The 18,946-nt window shown below is 43.0% G+C and overlaps 1 protein-coding gene across 1 annotated transcript in view; it reads right to left on the bottom strand.

Annotated features, from left to right (window-relative positions):
* Positions 1–575: 575 nt before the first annotated feature.
* Positions 576–18,946, bottom strand: part of LOC307029609 (uncharacterized protein) — a gene marked incomplete at its 3' end in the record, with an annotated part of 56,692 nt that continues 38,321 nt past the window's right edge. The window contains exons 2-4 of the mRNA XM_079665689.1: positions 1,581–1,655; positions 1,020–1,450; positions 576–899 (exon numbers count right to left, since the gene is read on the bottom strand). Of these exons, the coding sequence (XP_079521815.1) occupies positions 576–899; positions 1,020–1,187 (492 nt within the window). The 5' untranslated portion in view covers positions 1,188–1,450; positions 1,581–1,655. The remainder of the gene's footprint in view (positions 900–1,019; positions 1,451–1,580; positions 1,656–18,946) is intronic.

Below are 18,946 nucleotides of genomic sequence, written 5' to 3'. Positions count from 1 at the left end.
CGTATGTCCGTCCTGGGAGAGGGATCCCTCCTCTGTTGCTCTCCCTGAGGTTTCTCTCATTTTTTCCCTTTAAACTGTGGGTTTTCTCCGGAAGTGTTTCCTTGTACGATGTGAGGGTCTAAGGATAGAGGGTGTCGTTTTTCTCACACTGATATTCTGAACAATCTGTGCTGTTGTATTTGCTGTAAAGTGTCTTGACTGTAGGCTATTTTTATTATATGTACAGCACTTTGGCTTGATCAAAAATCGTTTATAAATGTACTATATCAATAAAACTTGATTTGATTTGATTTAGGGTTGTCATTGTCTGAGATTCATTATCCATTCAGTAAACATTTACAAAAGAAGAGAAATGTTTATTCTTTACGTTTTGTTATGTTTTTAGAGAAATGTTGTAATATTGCAACATTGGGCCTAGGTGTGAACTGAATTCCTGTGTTTCTACTCACATTGTCTGAATAAATATATTGAACAACCAAGGGTAGATTTGGAGGATTGATTGCTTACTTAGCCCTATATCAGTATATAGCATGAATAATCACATGTCAGTCATATTTTTTATGAAAAGTCATTTATTAAATATGAATACAATGGTAGTCCCAAAAACAGTTCCTATTGTCAGAAAAGCAGAGACGGACGTCACACTTGGTGCATTGTGTGTTTGTGTACCCTTTACTGCAGCGTCCTCTCTTTGTCCTCACTGGAAAATATGCCACTAGGTCCTTGCGTACATCCAGTGGAGGCTGTGATCTCTTGGATGGGGCCCCGTTTGGTGGAATCCCATCACCTGAGGATGGTCTCTTCTGAGCATTCAACGGGCTCCTTGATGTCACTGTCGCTGCTGGGCTCCCTGAAGATGGTCGTCCTCTCTTGGGTGTTTTCAGAGGAGTTGTGTTCACCTGATTAGAACAGAATAAATCAAGATACATGTCAAAAATACATTAGGATACAAGTCAAACATATTACAGTGAAATCTAAAAAAATATTACAAACGGCAAATAGCAGAAATGCATTCTTACCAGGATGAGAGAGGATGCTAGATCCGCCTGAAACTGTCTCCTGGTCAGGATCTCCTGCTTTGGTATCTTTAGAGCTTTGCAAGCCTGCTTGTAGAGGAGCCAGGCGTTGATCACAGCAAGGAGGATGGTGTGCCAGAAGATGTACACGTACCAGCGTCGGGACTTCATGGGTCTGGTCCAGCAAAGGATGGCACAAGTGTGACCGCTCTGCTGTCATACCATTTGACAGCACAGATGTTGTGGTTAGCCTCCACTCGGATGTCAAAGCTTCCTCTCCCTTTTTCCTTCAAGCTCTTCTCCTCTTCAAGGTTACAGTTGGGTAAGCGCACCTGCCTGGCTGTTCCCACATAACGAATCCCACGATCAAGGAGCTTCACGACCAATGGGACACAGGTAGTAGTTGTCTGCGTAGATCTTGTAGTTCTGACCTTCTGGAAGCGTGGAGGCAAGCTTCATCACAACATCACCTGATAATCCAAGTTCAGACTTGGCTCGTATCCCATTGATACTGCCTTGGTACACATCAAAGTCACAGATCATTCCAGAGATTACAGTTCTCACCCACTTTCTCCGTTTTGGATGGCAGCAATCACATCATGCACACTGAATCGAGGACCTCTCTCTGCTGGTGGCATTCTGAAATGGAAAAAGTAATTAATAAATATGTATCAATAATACATATGCTTATTATATTGTAATAGATTACCTGAAGGAATAGATAGAGTGGTGGGACAAGTGTTCATTCTGTCTGGCTTAGCCTATTATCATACTAAAAGGAATGCATGTACCACCACCTTCCAGGTGTCCCGATGCAACAAGTATCTGAACCCTATTTACATTGTACACTTGAGTCACACAATACTACCTGGTTTATCCTATTATCATAATAAAAGCAATACCTACACCCATACATGCAGGTAAACCAGTTCAACAAGTCACACAATCCTGCCTATTATCATAATAATCGGAATGCCTACACCCACACATGCAGGTAAACCAGTTCAACAAGTCACACAATGCTGTCTGGCTAATGCTAACAGGCTAATTATCATACTAAAAGGGATACATCCAAGTGTCCCAACACATTTCAGAAACTCATTCTGCCAGAACCAGAGTTAAATGTATTGTTGTAACTAATTAACTGATAAGATACAAGTAGAGTTTAAAATATTACTACAGATATAATTTCACATACTTTTATCAGAAATAATGTATTAATTTATTCAATTCTTGTCTTAATTCAAAATCTTAACAGAGGACACATTTAGAACTTAGTTATAGTGAATCATCAAATACATTATATTTCTATTAGTGTTTTATTTCCATATGTGCATATAAGAAGGTCTGTCTTCACATCAGGTTTAAAGACAGCTACTTGTCCCTGTGGATCACGCTGGAAGAGGAAAAAAATGTTGAACCTTACCAGCCCTTTTACTTTTCTTTACAACAGCAATCAGCTCTCATCATTATTACATTTTCTTTAAGGTCAATATGTTTATTCAGCCTTAAAACACACTGAGGGAGAGCAAGTGAGAAGCAGCAGGGGACGTGGGAAAATGGAAAGAAACGTGAATGGTGGCTATGGCTCAGACATGGGTAATAGGTGCAAATGAAGACAAGGTGAAAGCAAATTATAAAATAGGACAATATACAGCAAGCCACGAATAAGTGCTTGTTCTTCCATCCTTCTGTCTGTCTGTGTCTGTGTATTCTCTTGTTCCGATTAAACCAGCCAAATTTGTTCTTGTAGTGTGTCTATATCGATGCCGGGATCCGGAGTCGAGGCTGATCTTCTTGCTGTGGTCCTGTGTCCTGGATCCTCTATCCTGAGTTCTGGATTAAGTCGTGGACTTCGGGTCGTGGCTAAACCTATCACTGTGGTCCTGCCTGGGTCTCGTCATGCTGCTTCCCTGAAGGCTCCCACAGGATTGTAGTTGACATCTTCGTAGATTCATCTTCTTATTACAGACACATGCATTTCCTAACATTTAGACTACCTATGTTGTAAATCTATTATCTCTTCGATTTACACACGGCATCTATTGCACGTATGTCCGTCCTGGGAGAGGGATCCCTCCTCTGTTGCTCTCCCTGAGGTTTCTCTCATTTTTTCCCTTTAAACTGTGGGTTTTCTCCGGAAGTGTTTCCTTGTACGATGTGAGGGTCTAAGGATAGAGGGTGTCGTTTTTCTCACACTGATATTCTGAACAATCTGTGTTGTTGTATTAGCTGTAAAGCGTCTCTAGCTATTTTTATTATATGTACAGCACTTTGGCTCGACCAAAAATCGTTTATAAATGTGCTATATAAATAAAACTTGATTTGATTTGATTTAGGGTTTTCATTGTCTGAGATTCATTATCCATTCAGTAAACATTTACAAAAGAAGATAAATGTTTACTGCTTTTATACAATTAAATGATGATGTATAGCTGGCAGACAATTCAAAATGAGATTAAGTTTAAATTAAATACAGAGTTGTATTTTTAGCTTTAAGCAAAACTCTTTGTTTTGTATAATGAGTAATCATCTTACATGTTTTACCCTCAGTGTTTCAAGGCTTGTATAAAGACAAGGTGATATTTTAAAATAGGGCATGATACAGCACGCGTCAAATAACTGTAGTATGCATAACCAAACATGTGAAGCTAAGCTATTGTTTAGCTCAGTTGGTAGAGATGGCGAAACATGTCTCGAGGCTTTGCCCAAGCAAAGGACCCGGTTCGGGTCCGGCCTGGGACCATTTGTGGCATGTCATCCCTCTGGAATCTGTCTCTAGTAAAGGAAATGGTGGGTTAATAAAACTGCTTTTACTAAATCAAATGATGATGTAAAGCTGGAGTCACTATGAATTAAAATAAGCTTGAAGCTTAAGACTTAGATTCGCTAAGCAAGAACCTTTTATTTAGTACAATCAGTATTTATTTGACCTTTTTACCATCAATGTGTGGAGATAAGGTAATAGTTGGAAACGACTATCAAAGCACATTAAATCATGTAGTAAAACAGAAAACTGTGGAAAAACTTTATGAATACATTATGCTGCACTCATTTTCTGAGATGAATTTATCTCTGAAGCTGAAGTCTATTAGGACATGATACAGCACGTCACAAATAACTGCAGTAAACAACCAAACACGTGTAGTCAAAAAAATCAATTGTGTAAAGAATTATTATAAAACACAAATGTTTTGAATTATCCGTTTAGTAAAAAAAAAAAGTGATATTTACTGTTTTTATTCAATCAAATGCATTTAAGTATAGCTGGATTTCAAAGTGAGATTAAGCTTGAGATAAAAACTGTTGAATTTGTACCTTCAAACAAGAAGATCTGGTGTCCTACATCAGTATTTATCTTACATTTTCACCCTCAGTGTGAGTAGCTGTAAGGTCTAAACAGGATGCTAATCATTATGCATAGCCCAGCCTACATTATTGTATATGTGGGTGTAGCTGAGCGGTGTGGGCAGTCCCCTGAGCAGATTGTTTGCTAGTTGCTAGCTGCTAGTGGCTGGCATTAGCAGTGCCAGCGGGGGTGAATTAGAAACAGGATCAGTGGCACGGCCTGGCCCCAGGAACCACAGGGTTAATGCTGCCTGGCCAGACCCTCCCTCCTTCTCTTACACTAACACACACATGCACATGCTTTTGTCTCCCTCTCACGCTCTGCCCCCCCTCCGGCCCCTGTCCCCCGAGTGAGAGTGTGTGTTTCACTGATGGAGGCTCTTGGCTGGTGTGTCACCAGCGGGTATGCAGATGGATGCAAGTCAACACACCGCCATGAGAACATGCTGGCAACAATCATGAGCACATACAGTGCAATAGCATGTGTGTGTGCACACACACACACACACACACACACACACACACACACACACACACACACACACACACACACACACACACACACACACACACACACACGTGCACACACACACACACACACACACACACACGTGCACACACACACACACACACACACACACACATACACACACACACACACAATAACACCTATACATGTTTAAAACAGGCGTTTGCACTGACACACATGCCAGTAAACAAACATGTCCTCATCAAGATTTAGTGAAATCATGTTTTATGGTTCAGCCAATCCACGGCTTTAGAGGACTGGTCGTTCACTGATATTACCCATAGCTGGTAGGTATTTAAAGTTAAGCCACTGTTTGAAATATCATACTGAAATAATACAAATGAACATGTAAATAAAAATGCTTAACATTGCCATTGGACTCCTTTGTTTACGTTTACTTCCGTAACATAGTGACATCACTGTGTGGCATTTGTGCTTCCAACACACTGTACGTGATAGGCTAAGGGGCGGACATCTCTGTTTCTTTTCCGGTTTTATGACTTGTGCTGATATTTTAAAATAAGTGAAAATGACCACTAAAATGTCATCCTTTGGATATTTTCTATTATCCTTCTATCCATAATCAACATCAATAGTTTTTCTCAATGTTTTTATACTGTGGCTATTTTTCCCATAGGCTAATATTAGTGAAAGAAACATCGACTGTGCATTCATCTCAATTTTCTTAGATCAATTTCCTTCCAAAAGAATATATTCAACATTAAATAATCTGATATCAGAACATTCTCAATGGCTGCCCATTATCGAGCCTCACCTCTGTTACTTTGTTCCTTGTTGTACCTTCCCCCTCTCATTTCCCCCATCAGGTGTATGTTTGTTTGGAGGTGCGGTGCCTTTAAGAGAGCAGTGTGCCAGCTACTCCGGGCCTAATGTCATTACTCTGTACAAACTTGGTGTGACAGAGGCAGGAGGCGCCCACAGATTGATGACATTTTATTGTTATTGCAGTGCCACTATTAACTGTTCACCACTCCTGCTTCTGCCGCTGAGGGCTCCTACCTAGTGTGTGTGCGAGAGGGAGAGAAAACACAAAAGCAGCAAATTGAACACATCGCCATTGTGATACTGAGAAAAATGATTAATTTAAGTATAACATTGCTAGTTTGATGATATATTTTCTGTTTTCTGCATTTCGTATACTATCATATTACTACCCTCTGCAAAGACCTGGTTAACATTAAATGCATGAAGAGAGATATTTGGGTACTAGCTTTAAAAATACGTTGTTTTAAATGCAAACTTTGAATAAAGAGGTTTACATTTTTGTATATATTAAATGCTGTGACATAATTATACCTAATGCAAAGGCCTGATTGACAGAGATAGATGAATAGGCTAAGCATTATAGGTACGTTTGGAACATGACTTACACAAGTAATGTAAGCATTCAAAGAGTCATTTACTTTCAGTTACCGATAGCACAATGGTTAATATCAGTTTTTTTATTGCAAGCATATGTGGTTTTCTAAAGTGTTAATCCCAGTTCTCTAAACCAAGACCAATGAGTGATACTGTATCACCAGTGATTAAGTTATTCATTCATCTTAACATCTTTCGGTATGTTTTTATCAACATGTTTTTTTGCAAAGGTCCGATCACATAAGATATCGAATGGAAATGCTAAAAATACAAAAAAAGTAAAAAAAAGCTTTGCAGAGTATAGTATATCTATTCAAGCTAAATGAAATGGAAAACAAAATAATCGAATCAATGACATGTATGAAGCATGTGACTTCAATGTCCACTAAAGCTTCTGCCTTGCTCTAGAGACGATAAATATTCTCTTCGTTCAACACAGTCTTGATGTTACCCTCCTTACAGGAAAAGATAAAACAAACATTGTTTTTACACTTTGATGTCCAGTTGGCGGTCTTGTAAAGATGTCGTCCTATTGCGCTCTTACTGTGCAATCTTCTTTGACCTACCAATGTTTTGGTACCAGTTGGGCTGTGGTCTGTTTCTTGTTTGGGTGCCTTGTCTGGGAAGTTGTGTTATTTCTTCTTGGGCTTTCCATGGCCATTTGAAAAAAAAATAATGATTGTTAGGTTCACAGAAGTGAAGCATGACCTGTTGTGGGGTCATCAAGACTTTGATCACTCCATGTGGGTTAATCATTTGAACACAATTTATTGATTAGCATTTTGCTTCTGGCGATCAGATTTATGATTCGATAATTATAAAAGTAGGGTAGACATGTGGATATTATCCGGCTGAACAAAACGTGCATGTATCAAACAGGTTCGTTTTCCACACACCTTATTTCGAGCTATTTTCCAAAATCCTATGGAGAACTCCCATTGCTTTTTTGTCGAGGGAACGCATGCGCAGCTTACTTCCGAGTAAATACGTCATCCCTGCACCACTCTATAGCGTAGCAACGGCTGGAACTGCAGTCTCTCTTCCTCTGCTGTTTCCTGTTACTGTTTACTTCCTGTCTGTCCTCTTCTTCTGCTGTTCCCGTCAGTGTTTACTTCCTGTCGGTCCTCTTTTTATGCTCCCGTTAGTGTATACTTCCTGTCTGTCCTCTTCTTCTGCTGTTCCCGTTAGTGTTTACTTCCTGTCTTTTTTCTTCTGTTGAATTCTCTGTTGTCCTTTTCTTTACCGGGTACAGTTTAGCCTGCATGAATCCAATGTTTTGGGCTCCCTACAAATATTAAAAAGTAATATTTTTAAAGTATTCCACGGTGTCTTCTGATGGAGGGAAACTGTTTAGTTTTTTATGCACAGCTGACGTTAAATTGACCGGACTTCTGTCTGCGGATTGATATGACTGCACATAGTCCCTTGATTAGAGCGTCCTGAACAACAGACTTCTCTCCTTAGCAGACTACTGAATGTCCAATGAGATTTGAGTATTCAATTAATCTGTGCGACATTTTTCAAAAGTGTATAATTTATTTCCTTGATCTGGACCTAATTAAGACAAAGTAACCTTAGTAATTTAATCCTTAACTGCACTTAACATGATATAATGATTCTATGGAAGAGTATGAGTGTCTTGACACATGGATTTGAGGAATATTAATGAGACAAAACAATATGTACAATGGTAGCAAATGCTCCTAATATGTTACGTCCCTTCAGAGTGCACCTGCCATGTTCCATCGCCGTGCCTCCGCTCGTTGATTGGCTGAGTGGCATTGTTGCCTTGGCATCTGGTTGCTACGGCCACCCGCAGCCTGGCACTGATCCACCGCTCTGATCAGGATTGGCACTCGTTGATGACATCATCATTGCCCATCAGTCAGCCCTGCTGTTACAATGAGTGTCCCTCTGTATGCCACTCTTTCAGCCAAGCAGTGGGGGTTTCAGGCTCTTATGTAGCGGTAAATCAAAGGGTGAGCAAACTGTGACCTCCAATCAATCTTCATCTGACTCTCCAGACCAACAGAAAACAACACATTTTAACAATTTGAACACACATCTTTCAGAGCCGATCGCACTCGTTTGCACTCATTATAAATGATTTCCCTCTTTTTTTGGTTTCCTTTTACATTTAAATCTACATGTTAAGGTAAACTCAAATTTTTATAAAAATGTTTTTGACATGCCCACTTGGATTTATATTTTGAATGATACAGTATACAGTAATTGGTTTAACCGTGTTTCTATATGCATAGGACCAATACTGTATTACTGTGTTGTTTTTACCTGCATTCTCTTATTCCAAAATGACAAAAGTAATTTGGTTTCTAATGTAAATCATGTAGGTTTTAAGTTTGATGATCAGGTAAACACTTCCACTGAAGTCAGACATTTTTAAATAAGAATACAGTGGTACAAAATACAGAAGTGTTATCTTCATTAAATGGATAAGACACAGCAAAGGATGCTAAAAACACAACTGGAGTGTCTGCTCTTCATTAGTTTGTGATCCTGATTCTACTCTGACCTTGCAACCAGACACACATTCTTTATCAGCTAGGTGTCCCATGCTCATTCACATCCCAGTATTTAATTAACAATTTCTTGAGTTCTGATATCTCCTGATGTCACCTTATCTGACGTTTTGAAATGGCTTTATAACTTAAAAACCTCTTAACCTCTTCACTTATGAAGCTTTTGTAATACACCAAGATATGCTGAATGTGACAGCAAAGGGAAACGTAAAACTAATCGCTAGAAAACATAGATGTTAATTATACTACATTACAAATACTTGTGTCAGTGTTCTATAAATAAATAATTGCAAGAGACAAGTGTTTTTAGTAGAAGTGCCCTTTATGATGAAACTGAACCTAATGTTTAAATCAGTGGGTAGTCTGCAAGTGATCTCTAAATATAATCTAACATTTAGTTTCAAAATATTATACCCACCACAATAAACAGGGGCATGCGAGTACCTGTACATAAATTAACATTTAAGGGGTGAAAAGTCAATGCAATGCAAAAATGAATCTGTGGTTTGAAGGCTTATCAGATGCCTAACAATGCACTGTGGTTTATATTATTACTGCACTTACTGGAAAGTATTATGGAACCGTTTGTATCTTCTGTAATCAAACATTTGAGTTAAACAGTAGATTTAATAGAACAGAAAACATTTACCAGGTATGTGTGTTTGAGACAAATTAGGGTCAAATTTCGGCCTGGTGACCGTGAGTGTTCTCTGCCAAATTCTCTTCAAAAACAAATCAGGATATTCCACGGCTGAATCAAAGGTATTTACAGATAAATACCGTTTATGATACTACGTGGATAATTATAGTTTCTTGTTTACCATCATAAGAAACTAATCCAAACAAATATACAATTTGTTTGAATTTTATAATTTAATTCTTAAAAAAATAAACCAATAAATATTGCCTTGCGTGACACTAATGCTAAATGTGCTCATTAATTACACTACAACAGTACTTTTTTTCATCAATTCCTAACAACTGTAGTTACAGAAGGACCTTTTTAACACTTAAGGTTTTCAGAATCCTTTCGCGTTGAGAAGATACTGTTTGGATTCTGTTTATTTTACAGATATTAAAAGCCCTTCTGGCAAAAAATGCAAGCGTTGATATCTGACAACAGAGACGCTTCTATCAAAACTTGATTTACTGTACTCAGTGCTACTGCCACGCATATGACCTACATTATATCTATTCATCTCTAAAGATGCTTTACATATTCATCCGTAATAATATTGTCACTATGTTTCTACATTGTTAAACTTAATATTTATTGTATTTTCATCAAATAATCTCTCCTGTTCTTATCTCCAGTATTTATTCCCCCTGTACTGCTGCAACAAACCAATTTCCTCACAAGGATCATTAAAGTTTGATGTTTTCTAATCAAATTGTTGTTTATTTGCTGTGGAAAATGTGGAAGTTTTGTCAAAGCTCATAGCAGTGCTGTGCAGCGCTCAGAGAAATGAGCAGCCAGTCTCCATTCATTCTGCCGTCTCCAGATAATACTGTCCTGTCCACTTGTTTCTGTCAACGGAGATTCGCTGAGTGAATAACTGTCAGGTGGGTAATTCTACATGGAGCTTAAATGACGCTGAAAAGTTACAAAGTTTGTAATTGTGCTTTATGAGTGGCATTGAAGCGGAGGAAGACAGACGGACAGAGGGAGAAAGCCAGAGACAAAGTGAGGTGTGGGCCAGGGACAGACTTGATGGGATTTTAGAAATCTATGAGGCTGATGATGAATGTCTGAAATAGGTTTGTCTGCGCATTGAAAAGCCATTTGTTTTCATTAGCTCCCAACGCTAGGGTAAGTCTGTGAGGGAAGAGGGTGGGTGGCTTATGTTGAGGATGGTCATTATGGGATGGACCTCTCCAGCTAAAGGAATTAGCCCAAAGCTGTGTTAGTCCTTGGACCGGCAGCCTGGTGGAGCTCCAGTCCAAGGCCTACAGCGAAGGGGGGGCATAGTTGCAGTGCAACCCCTTAGGGTTGTGGTCCATACAGAGCACATCTATTTTTTTCCCAAGTGTTATGCCCCTCTCTAGGGATAGAGAGAAACAACATACACCAGCGTGGAATTGGTAAATATTATATTTATTTATTATAACAATAGTGGTAATAATAATAATAATAATAATAATAATAATAATAATGGGTTTCATTTATAAAGCACTTCATATTTGACTTCAAATCCCAAAGTGCCACAAGCAGTGAGCATGAACAGTATAAAAACATTACACAATATGGTAAAATTAATAAAAAGCAATAAAAACAAACAATAGAAATAAAATAAAATAAAAGGGGGGTAATAAATAAATAAATAAATAAATAAGAGGTCTAGGGAAAGGCTCTATTGAACAGATGGGTTTTGAGGCCTTTTTTAAAGGCCTCCACGGTCTGTGGTGCTCTCATGTGGTTGGGGAGAGCGTTCCACAGACTGGGGGCAGCCGAGCAGAAGGCCCGGTCTCCCATAGTACGGAGCTTAGTTCTGGGGGGTTTGAGGAGGTTGGAGTTGCTGGAGCAGGTGGTCCGCAAGGAGGTATGGGGGTGAGGAGTTCCTTGAGGTAGGGAGGGGCAGTTCCATGGATACACTGGTGGGTGAGGACGGAGACCTTGAATTCGATCCTCAGTTCCACGGGGAGCCAGTGTAGTGCTTTAAGGATGGGGGTGATGTGATCGTATTTGCGCACCCTCATCAGGATCCTAGCAGCGCTGTTCTGAATGTATTGGAGCCTCTGGATGCTTTTGTTAGGGATCCCGATGAGGAGTGCATTGCAGTAGTCCAGCCAGGAGGAGACAAAGGCGTGGACTAGCTTTTCGGCATCAGACAGAGTGAGTGTGGGGCGGAGTTTGGCGATGTTCCTGAGGTGATAAAAGGGGTTCTTGCACAGCTGTTTAAGGTGACCCTCAAAGGTGAGATGGGCGTCCATTTTCACACCCAGGTTGGTGACTGTTGAGGAGAGGGTAATGTCCTGGCCGGAGAAGGTGATGGTGGTGATGGTGGATGACCGAACCTGGTGTGGGGTGCCAACTATAATGGCTCGGTTTTGGAGCTGTTGAGTTTCAGGAAGTTTTGCTTCATCCACGCCTGTATCTCCTCCAGGCAGGCAGTGAGTGTGGGTGAAGGCAGGGTTGCAAAGGAGGTAGGGTTGATCCTGAGGTACAGTTGGGTGTCATCAGCGTAACAATGGAACGATACTCCATGTTGGCTGATGATAGAGCCAAGGGGGAGCATGTAGAGTGTGAAAAGGGTGGGGCCGAGAACTGATCCTTGAGGGACACCACAGGTGACGTTGTGGGTACCCGACTCTGCCTCGCCCAAGGAGACGCACTCTGTTCTCCCGGTGAGGTATGATCTGAACCAGTCAAGGGGAGAGTCAGAGAGTCCAATGGTGGAGTGCAGACGATGGAGGAGGATGCCGTGATCGACGGTGTCGAAAGCTGCAGTGAGATCGAGGAGGATGAGGAGAGAGGGAGAGCCAGCATCAGCCGTCATCAGCAGGTCGTTGGTGACCCTGACCAGGGCAGTTTCTGTGCTGTGGCCTGAGTGGAAACCAGACTGGAACTTCTCAAATAGGTTGTTGGAGTTTAGGTGGTCCTGGAGCTGAGCAGCAACTAGTTTTTCCAGCACCTTTGATAGAAAAGGAAGGTTGGAAATGGGTCTGTAGTTGGCCAGGACTCCGGGGTCAAGGGAGGGTTTTTTGAGACGAGGTTTGATGACAGCGGTTTTTAGGGCAGAGGGGACATGGCCAGCCTGGAGAGAGAGGTTTATGATCTTAGTGATCATGGGCCTCATGGTACAGATGTACGATTTCACCAGAGCTGACGGAAGGGGGTCCAGGATACAGGTGGAGGGCTTCTTCCTCCTAACGATGCCCTCAACCTCTCGCTGAGAGATGTCCGTGAAACAGCGAAGAGGCTTGGTTGTCCCAGGCTGTGGGTCAGCAGTTGGAACTGGAGGTGCAGAGGGGCTAGAGAGGATTGAGCGGCGGATGGTGTCAACTTTGTTTTTGAAGAAGGCAGCAAAGTTGCTACACTGCTTCTCAGTGGAGTCGGAGTGTAGTGGACTTTGGGGTTTGAGGAGGTGGTTTATGGTGGAGAAGAGTTTCTTGGAGTTTCCAGTACTGTTGTTGATGATAGAGGAGTAGTACTGGGACCGTGCATCTCTGAGGGACTGTGCATAGGCCTTCTGGTGTTCACGGTAGGCTAACCAGTGAACAGTGAGTCCTGAGGCCTTGAGCCGCCGCTCAAGGACACGCCCAGCTGTCTTCATTCTGCGCAGCTCGCCGGTGTACCAAGGGGCTGAGCGCGAGAAGGTGACGATCCTGGTTTTGAGGGGGGGCGTGCAGATCAAGGAGACTGTTAAGGGACTGGTTGTAGTATGCCACTGACTCATTTACTGATGAGAAGTTGGCAGAAGAGAGATGCTGGAGGTCCAGGGTCATGGTGTCCGGGTTGATGTTCCTCAGGTTCCTGAACCGGATTTGGCGTTTGGGCTTGCTGAGTGGGGACTGGAAAAACAGCTCCATAAAGATGGTCTTGTGGTCAGACACCCCCAGGTCATACACAAGCAGATTGCTGATGGGGGCGGAGTTTGTGATGACCAGGTCAAGTGTGTGACCCTTGGCATGTGTGGGGACATCAACATGCTGTGTGAGATTGAGGCAGTCCAGAAGTAGCAGAAACTCAGTGGCAAAGTTGCAGGAGGGGGAGTCGACGTGAATATTAATATCTCCAAGTATGATAATATTGGCAGAGGTTGTGCATAGCGTAGTGAGAAGGGCTTGTATCTCTGGGATGAAAGCTGAATTGGGTTTGGCCTCCACCACGACCAGTGCTGCGGGCTTTTTCCAAGTAACTGTAGCCAGGAGGGCAAGCTTCATTGAGGGTGGAATAAACCTTTGGCTGATGCCAGGTTTCCGTGAGGCACATGAAGTCCATTTTCTCATCAGTGATGTGGTCTTGAATGAAGGATGCTTTATTGCTGAGGGATTGTGTATTCAGAAGTTCTATTTTGGCTTTGGAAGATGTGGTGAGTCTCTGTAGGGGCCGGAGTAGGCTGTAATCCACTCCACGTTTTCCAGACTCCTTCGTGTGTGGCGGTCTCGCGATGCTCTCCGTGTATTCATGCAGCGGTCTCGCGATGTTTCTGGCGCGATTTGACCCTGCCGTGACCGGGCTCTGATGAGGCCTCAGATGTGCGACACGACGGCAGACAGAGTGGATGGAATTTCTGCATCTCCGTGCTGGGAATATACAGTTTTTCTTCTTCTTTGGCTTCGGTGGATATAGCGATGCCGACGAAGAAGTCCAAGTTGTTTAATGACTGAGGTGCAGGTTGGAGCGTTGGAGTGGTTGAAACTCAGGAGTTGGGAAATGGAAAACCTCTTCATGTCAACAGGTCGGGCGCCGAAGAAGTTTGGTAGCGGTGCTTAGCAGCGAGACAGCTGGAAGACTATCCCGTTTGTATACGTCCGGGAATGAAACAGAGACTTGGGAGTCTGCCTGCTATCACACTAGTAGCGGGAGAGAGGCAAGCAGTCAGCCGGAGATAGTCGGCGAAATTGGGCGATACAGCAGGTGAGTCCCGACAGCCGTCAGCTCCAAAACCGTCAATAATCACGAGGTTTAAGATATAAAAACACTTGTTAAACAGACTAAAAGTTTAGCCATGTAACTATAGCTTAAAAGCAAATCAAAACTCTGAGGCGTAGGAGAAGCGGCGAACAAACAAGAGCCAGCATCCTCTCCACCCTTGCGTTAGACTTAGACTCTAAGCTTTAGTCAAAGACTCTTCTCCTCAAACTGACCTCCAAAATAATAAAGGCGTGCAGCCTGGCATAAACAATGTGCCAAATACGGATTGCTTACAATCAACAGAAAGAGAGTTTCACAGGTTGTACACAGTATAGAATAATACACAAAAGGAAACAAAAACCTCACTTCTAAAGTGGTATACGTAAACGAAAAAGGCTGTACAAAAACACAGCTGCTAGTAATCAACAGGCGCTAACCGCTAAGCTACCCTGGATCCTACTCACACAATTGTACGGCAATATCTCACTACAGTACAGAAGCACGGGTTTAACAAGCTGCTAAACAGTATAGCTTTAACACCTAACACAAAAGCACTAAACGTCAACCAAACGAGTAAATGCACCAAGAGGCTAGAGGCGTCTGTCCCACATCACAGAGCCTCCCGAATGATCTCAGTCCACGGCCTTTGTACTCCTCCCCCGGAAGATGGGCCGGATGCAGGCAGGGAGTGGAGGATGTCGATCCAATCACCTCTTCGGATACGAGGGCAGGACAGCCAATGACATTGAGGGAACCGCACAGCTCATTTACATATGCACACACAAACAGGGTTAGTAGCACCAGGAAGCCAGTAGCTGTAAAAGCCCCTCCCTTAAGACAAAACCCCACAGGGTTTTTGTGAACCATAACACACAACAACACAACAAACACAGAACACATCACTACAGTCTGGACAAGGCAACTGCGAATACGTTCTCTGAACCCTTTTTGTGTCGGATTTGCAAGTTGTAGTCTTGGACGATCAGAGCCCACCGCATGAGACGCTGGTTGTGGTTGTACATGCTTGACAAGAAAACGATGGGGTTGTGATCAGTAAACACTGCAACTGGCAAAGAACTGGATCCGACATAAACTTCAAAGTGCTGGAGAGCTAACAACAAAGCAAGGGTCTCCTTTTCAATAGTAGAGTACCGGAACTGGTGTTTGTTGAACTTACGGGAGAAATAACAGACAGGATGATCAACTCCATCCGCATCCTCCTGCAGTAGAACAGCACCGGCCCCCACTGCACTGGCATCCACCTCGAGTGTAAAGGGCTTAGAAAGATTGGGAGCGGCGAGCACAGGGGCGTGAGATAAGAGATTTTTTCACACTCAAATGCATGTTGGCACTCAGGGGTCCAAACTTAATCCACCATGGGATTTATCAGATTAGTTAGAGGTTGGGCGACAGTGGAAAAGTTGCGGCAGAATCTTCGATAATAGCCTGCCATACCGAGAAAACGGCGGAGGTCACTCCTGGTGACGGGCACAGCACATTCAGCCACCGCAGCAACTTAAGCTTCCACTGTTCGGGCTTGGCCTTGCCCAACCTGCTTCCCTAAATAAGTGACGGTAGCTTTACCAAACTCACATTTGGCCAGATTTAGTGTAAGTGACGCCTGTGCGAGGCGGGTGAATACCTGCCCCAATATCTGCATGTGCATCTCCCAGGTGGGCGTGTACACGATGAGATCATCCAAGTATGCGTTACAGTTACTAATGCCTGATAGGACGGTATTCACCAACCTCTGGAACGTGGCAGGAGCATTACACATACCGAAAGCCATGACTGTGTACTGTAGGAAACAATCAGGCGTAGCGAAGGCGGAGATTTTTGAGGCACGGTCTCTTACAGGTACCTGCCAGTAACCTTTAAGCAGATCCAACTCGCTAACATACTTTGTGGACCCTAAGTTATCGATACAATCCTCCATTCGAGGCAACGGATAGCAATCTGACACCGTAACCGCATTCACTTTGCGGTAGTCAGTGATAAAGTGCGGCGAACCATCAGATTTAACCTCTACAAGGCACGGAGAGCACCATGGGCTAGAGCTCTCTGTAGCTAAGCCAGTGGTTCTCAAACTTTTTCTGTCAGGCCCCCCCTTTTGGGCCCCCCCGACACAAATAGTCAGGCTCAGTGGCGGCGCCAGAGATTTATTTTGGGGGTGCTGTGGGGTAGCTTGACGTTTCATAGAGGGTGCTCAAACATTTAGGGTTTCCCATTAATGTACCGGTCGCTACAGTGGAATTTTCTACTGCAACAATCCCCACGCAAAAACACAGTGTACACGCGACTGTTACAATGAAGGCTCGATAATCAGCTCACGGCATATAGGTGTAAGCAGGGTTGAAGTGCTATTTTTATAGGTGGTGTGTGGACCTCACATAGGGGGGTCCGGGGGCAAGCTCCCCCGGGAAGATTTTTAAATATTGAAGTTAAAAGCATCAATCTGGTGCACTTTGAGAGCAAAATGAAGAGATCTATGGATACATCTCTCTACACAGAAATGTAAACAGATTTACTATTTCTTTATGGATATTTTACAAATCACTCCACTTTTAAACTTTATTCATTTTTTTATGTCATATAGCATTTCATACCTGTTTTGTTTTTTTATAACTATAATGATCATATAAACGTGTGCCTCGGAAATAATTGTTTACATTAATGTTGACCAAAACGTTTGAGACCCACTGAGATAACACTGAGAGAGTCCTTTAGCTCACTGAGTCCCTCAGTCTGACAGGAGAGGACTCTCCTCCCCTTTGTTGTTGAAAAAACTCCTTATATCCGTTAGCGTAGCTCGCTAGCACCAGAAGCTAACATCAACGATCTCCGGTACCGGTGCGCTCTCTCTCTCTCTCGCTCGCGCACGCACACAAAATGGCTCGTTCCACACACACACAGAGCCGAGCTTTGATGAAACACAGAGACCCAGACATAATAGTACTGTATCATATTATTTTATTTTTTTTAAATAACCATTTTTCCTCCTGGTCTCTCGCGCCCCCCCTGTCATGCCTCTGCGCCCCACACTTTGAGAACCACCAAGCTAAGCCACTATTTACAAGATACTCAGCCTCCTGTTTCATAAGTGCGCGCTTGGTGGGATTTGCGCGGTACGGATCTTGTTTAATTGGCCTTGCACCTTTTACATCAATGTCATGTGTTATCACATTGGTTTGGGTCGGGACATCATGGAAAAGGCACGGGAAACGAGCCACTAACTGGGTTATGTCATGCTGCTGCCCCTCCTGCAGATGACTTAACGTAGTCGGCAGTGTCTTTATCATCTCAGAATTACATAACCGGGCACCCGGCTGATGATGTGCATGCATCACCAAACCGTCGTCAGAGGGACCGGAACTATCTGTAACTATCAACGCCGAAACAGCAACTCTTTGATTCTCCAACCCTACAGGCTGTCTATCAGCGGTGGTGCGTGAATGATAGCGCTTTAACATATTGACGTGACAGACGCGCGTTTTACGCCATCTCTCTGGAGTACAAATAACATAATCTGTGTCACTGAGACAATCGTGGATTTCATACGGACCGAGGAATTTGGCGGAGAGCGCAGCGCCAGGGATAGTCAATAGTGCGAGGACCTTTTCGCCTATTTCGAAGTGCCTATGGACAGCGGCACGGTCATAATTACGCTTCATGACAGCTTGAGAAGCGGAGAGCGACTCTCTGGCGAGTGAATTTGCCCGGTGCAAACGCTCACGAAACTGACTAACGTAATCTAATACGTTCTTATCTGGAAGAGAACCAGCCGAGAAAAACTTGTCGTGTAGGATTTTAAGAGGACCGCGGGGCCGAAAACAAGCTCTGCGGGACTGAATCCTAACGATTCCTGAATAGCTTCACGGGCTACGAACAAAACGAAGGGGATTCCCTCATCCCAGTTTTTTTCCGTTTCCATGCAATACTTTCGCAGCATACTTTTTAGTGTCTGGTGCCACCGTTCTAACGCACCCTGAGACTCTGGGTGGTACGCACTGGATATAACGTGTTTCACCTGCAGTGTTTGAAGGACCTGTTTGAACAGCTTGGATTTAAAGTTCGTCCCTTGGTCACTCTGGATTACACGCGGGATTCCAAATGTGGAAAATAACTTTGTCAAAGCCTTAACTACAGCGGCGGAAGTAATACTACGCAGCGGAATAGCTTCAGGGAAACGAGTGGACGTACACATAATGGTGAGTAAATACTGTTGACCCGTTTTTGTACGTGGTAAAGGGCCAACACAATCTATTAACACCCTATCGAATGGCTCACCTATAGCAGGTATAGGATGTAACGGAGCCTGAGGAATTTTCTGATTAGGCTTACCGACAACCTGGCACACATGACAGCAGCAGCAAAAGCTAGAGACATCCTTCTTTAAACCTGGCCAAAAGTAATGTTTGTGGATGATCTGATATGTTTTAGTCACGCCCAAGTGTCCTGACCATTGGCTTTCATGGGCTACGGATAGCACATGTTGACGGTATGGTGCCGGCACAACTACCTGATGCACTACACTCCAGTTGGCTTCAGAAGTAGC

The sequence above is a fragment of the Notothenia rossii genome (genome assembly GCF_949606895.1).
Source record: "Notothenia rossii genome assembly, chromosome: 2".
Taxonomy (NCBI): domain Eukaryota; kingdom Metazoa; phylum Chordata; class Actinopteri; order Perciformes; family Nototheniidae; genus Notothenia; species Notothenia rossii.
This window is presented reverse-complemented; position numbering and strand designations above follow the sequence as displayed.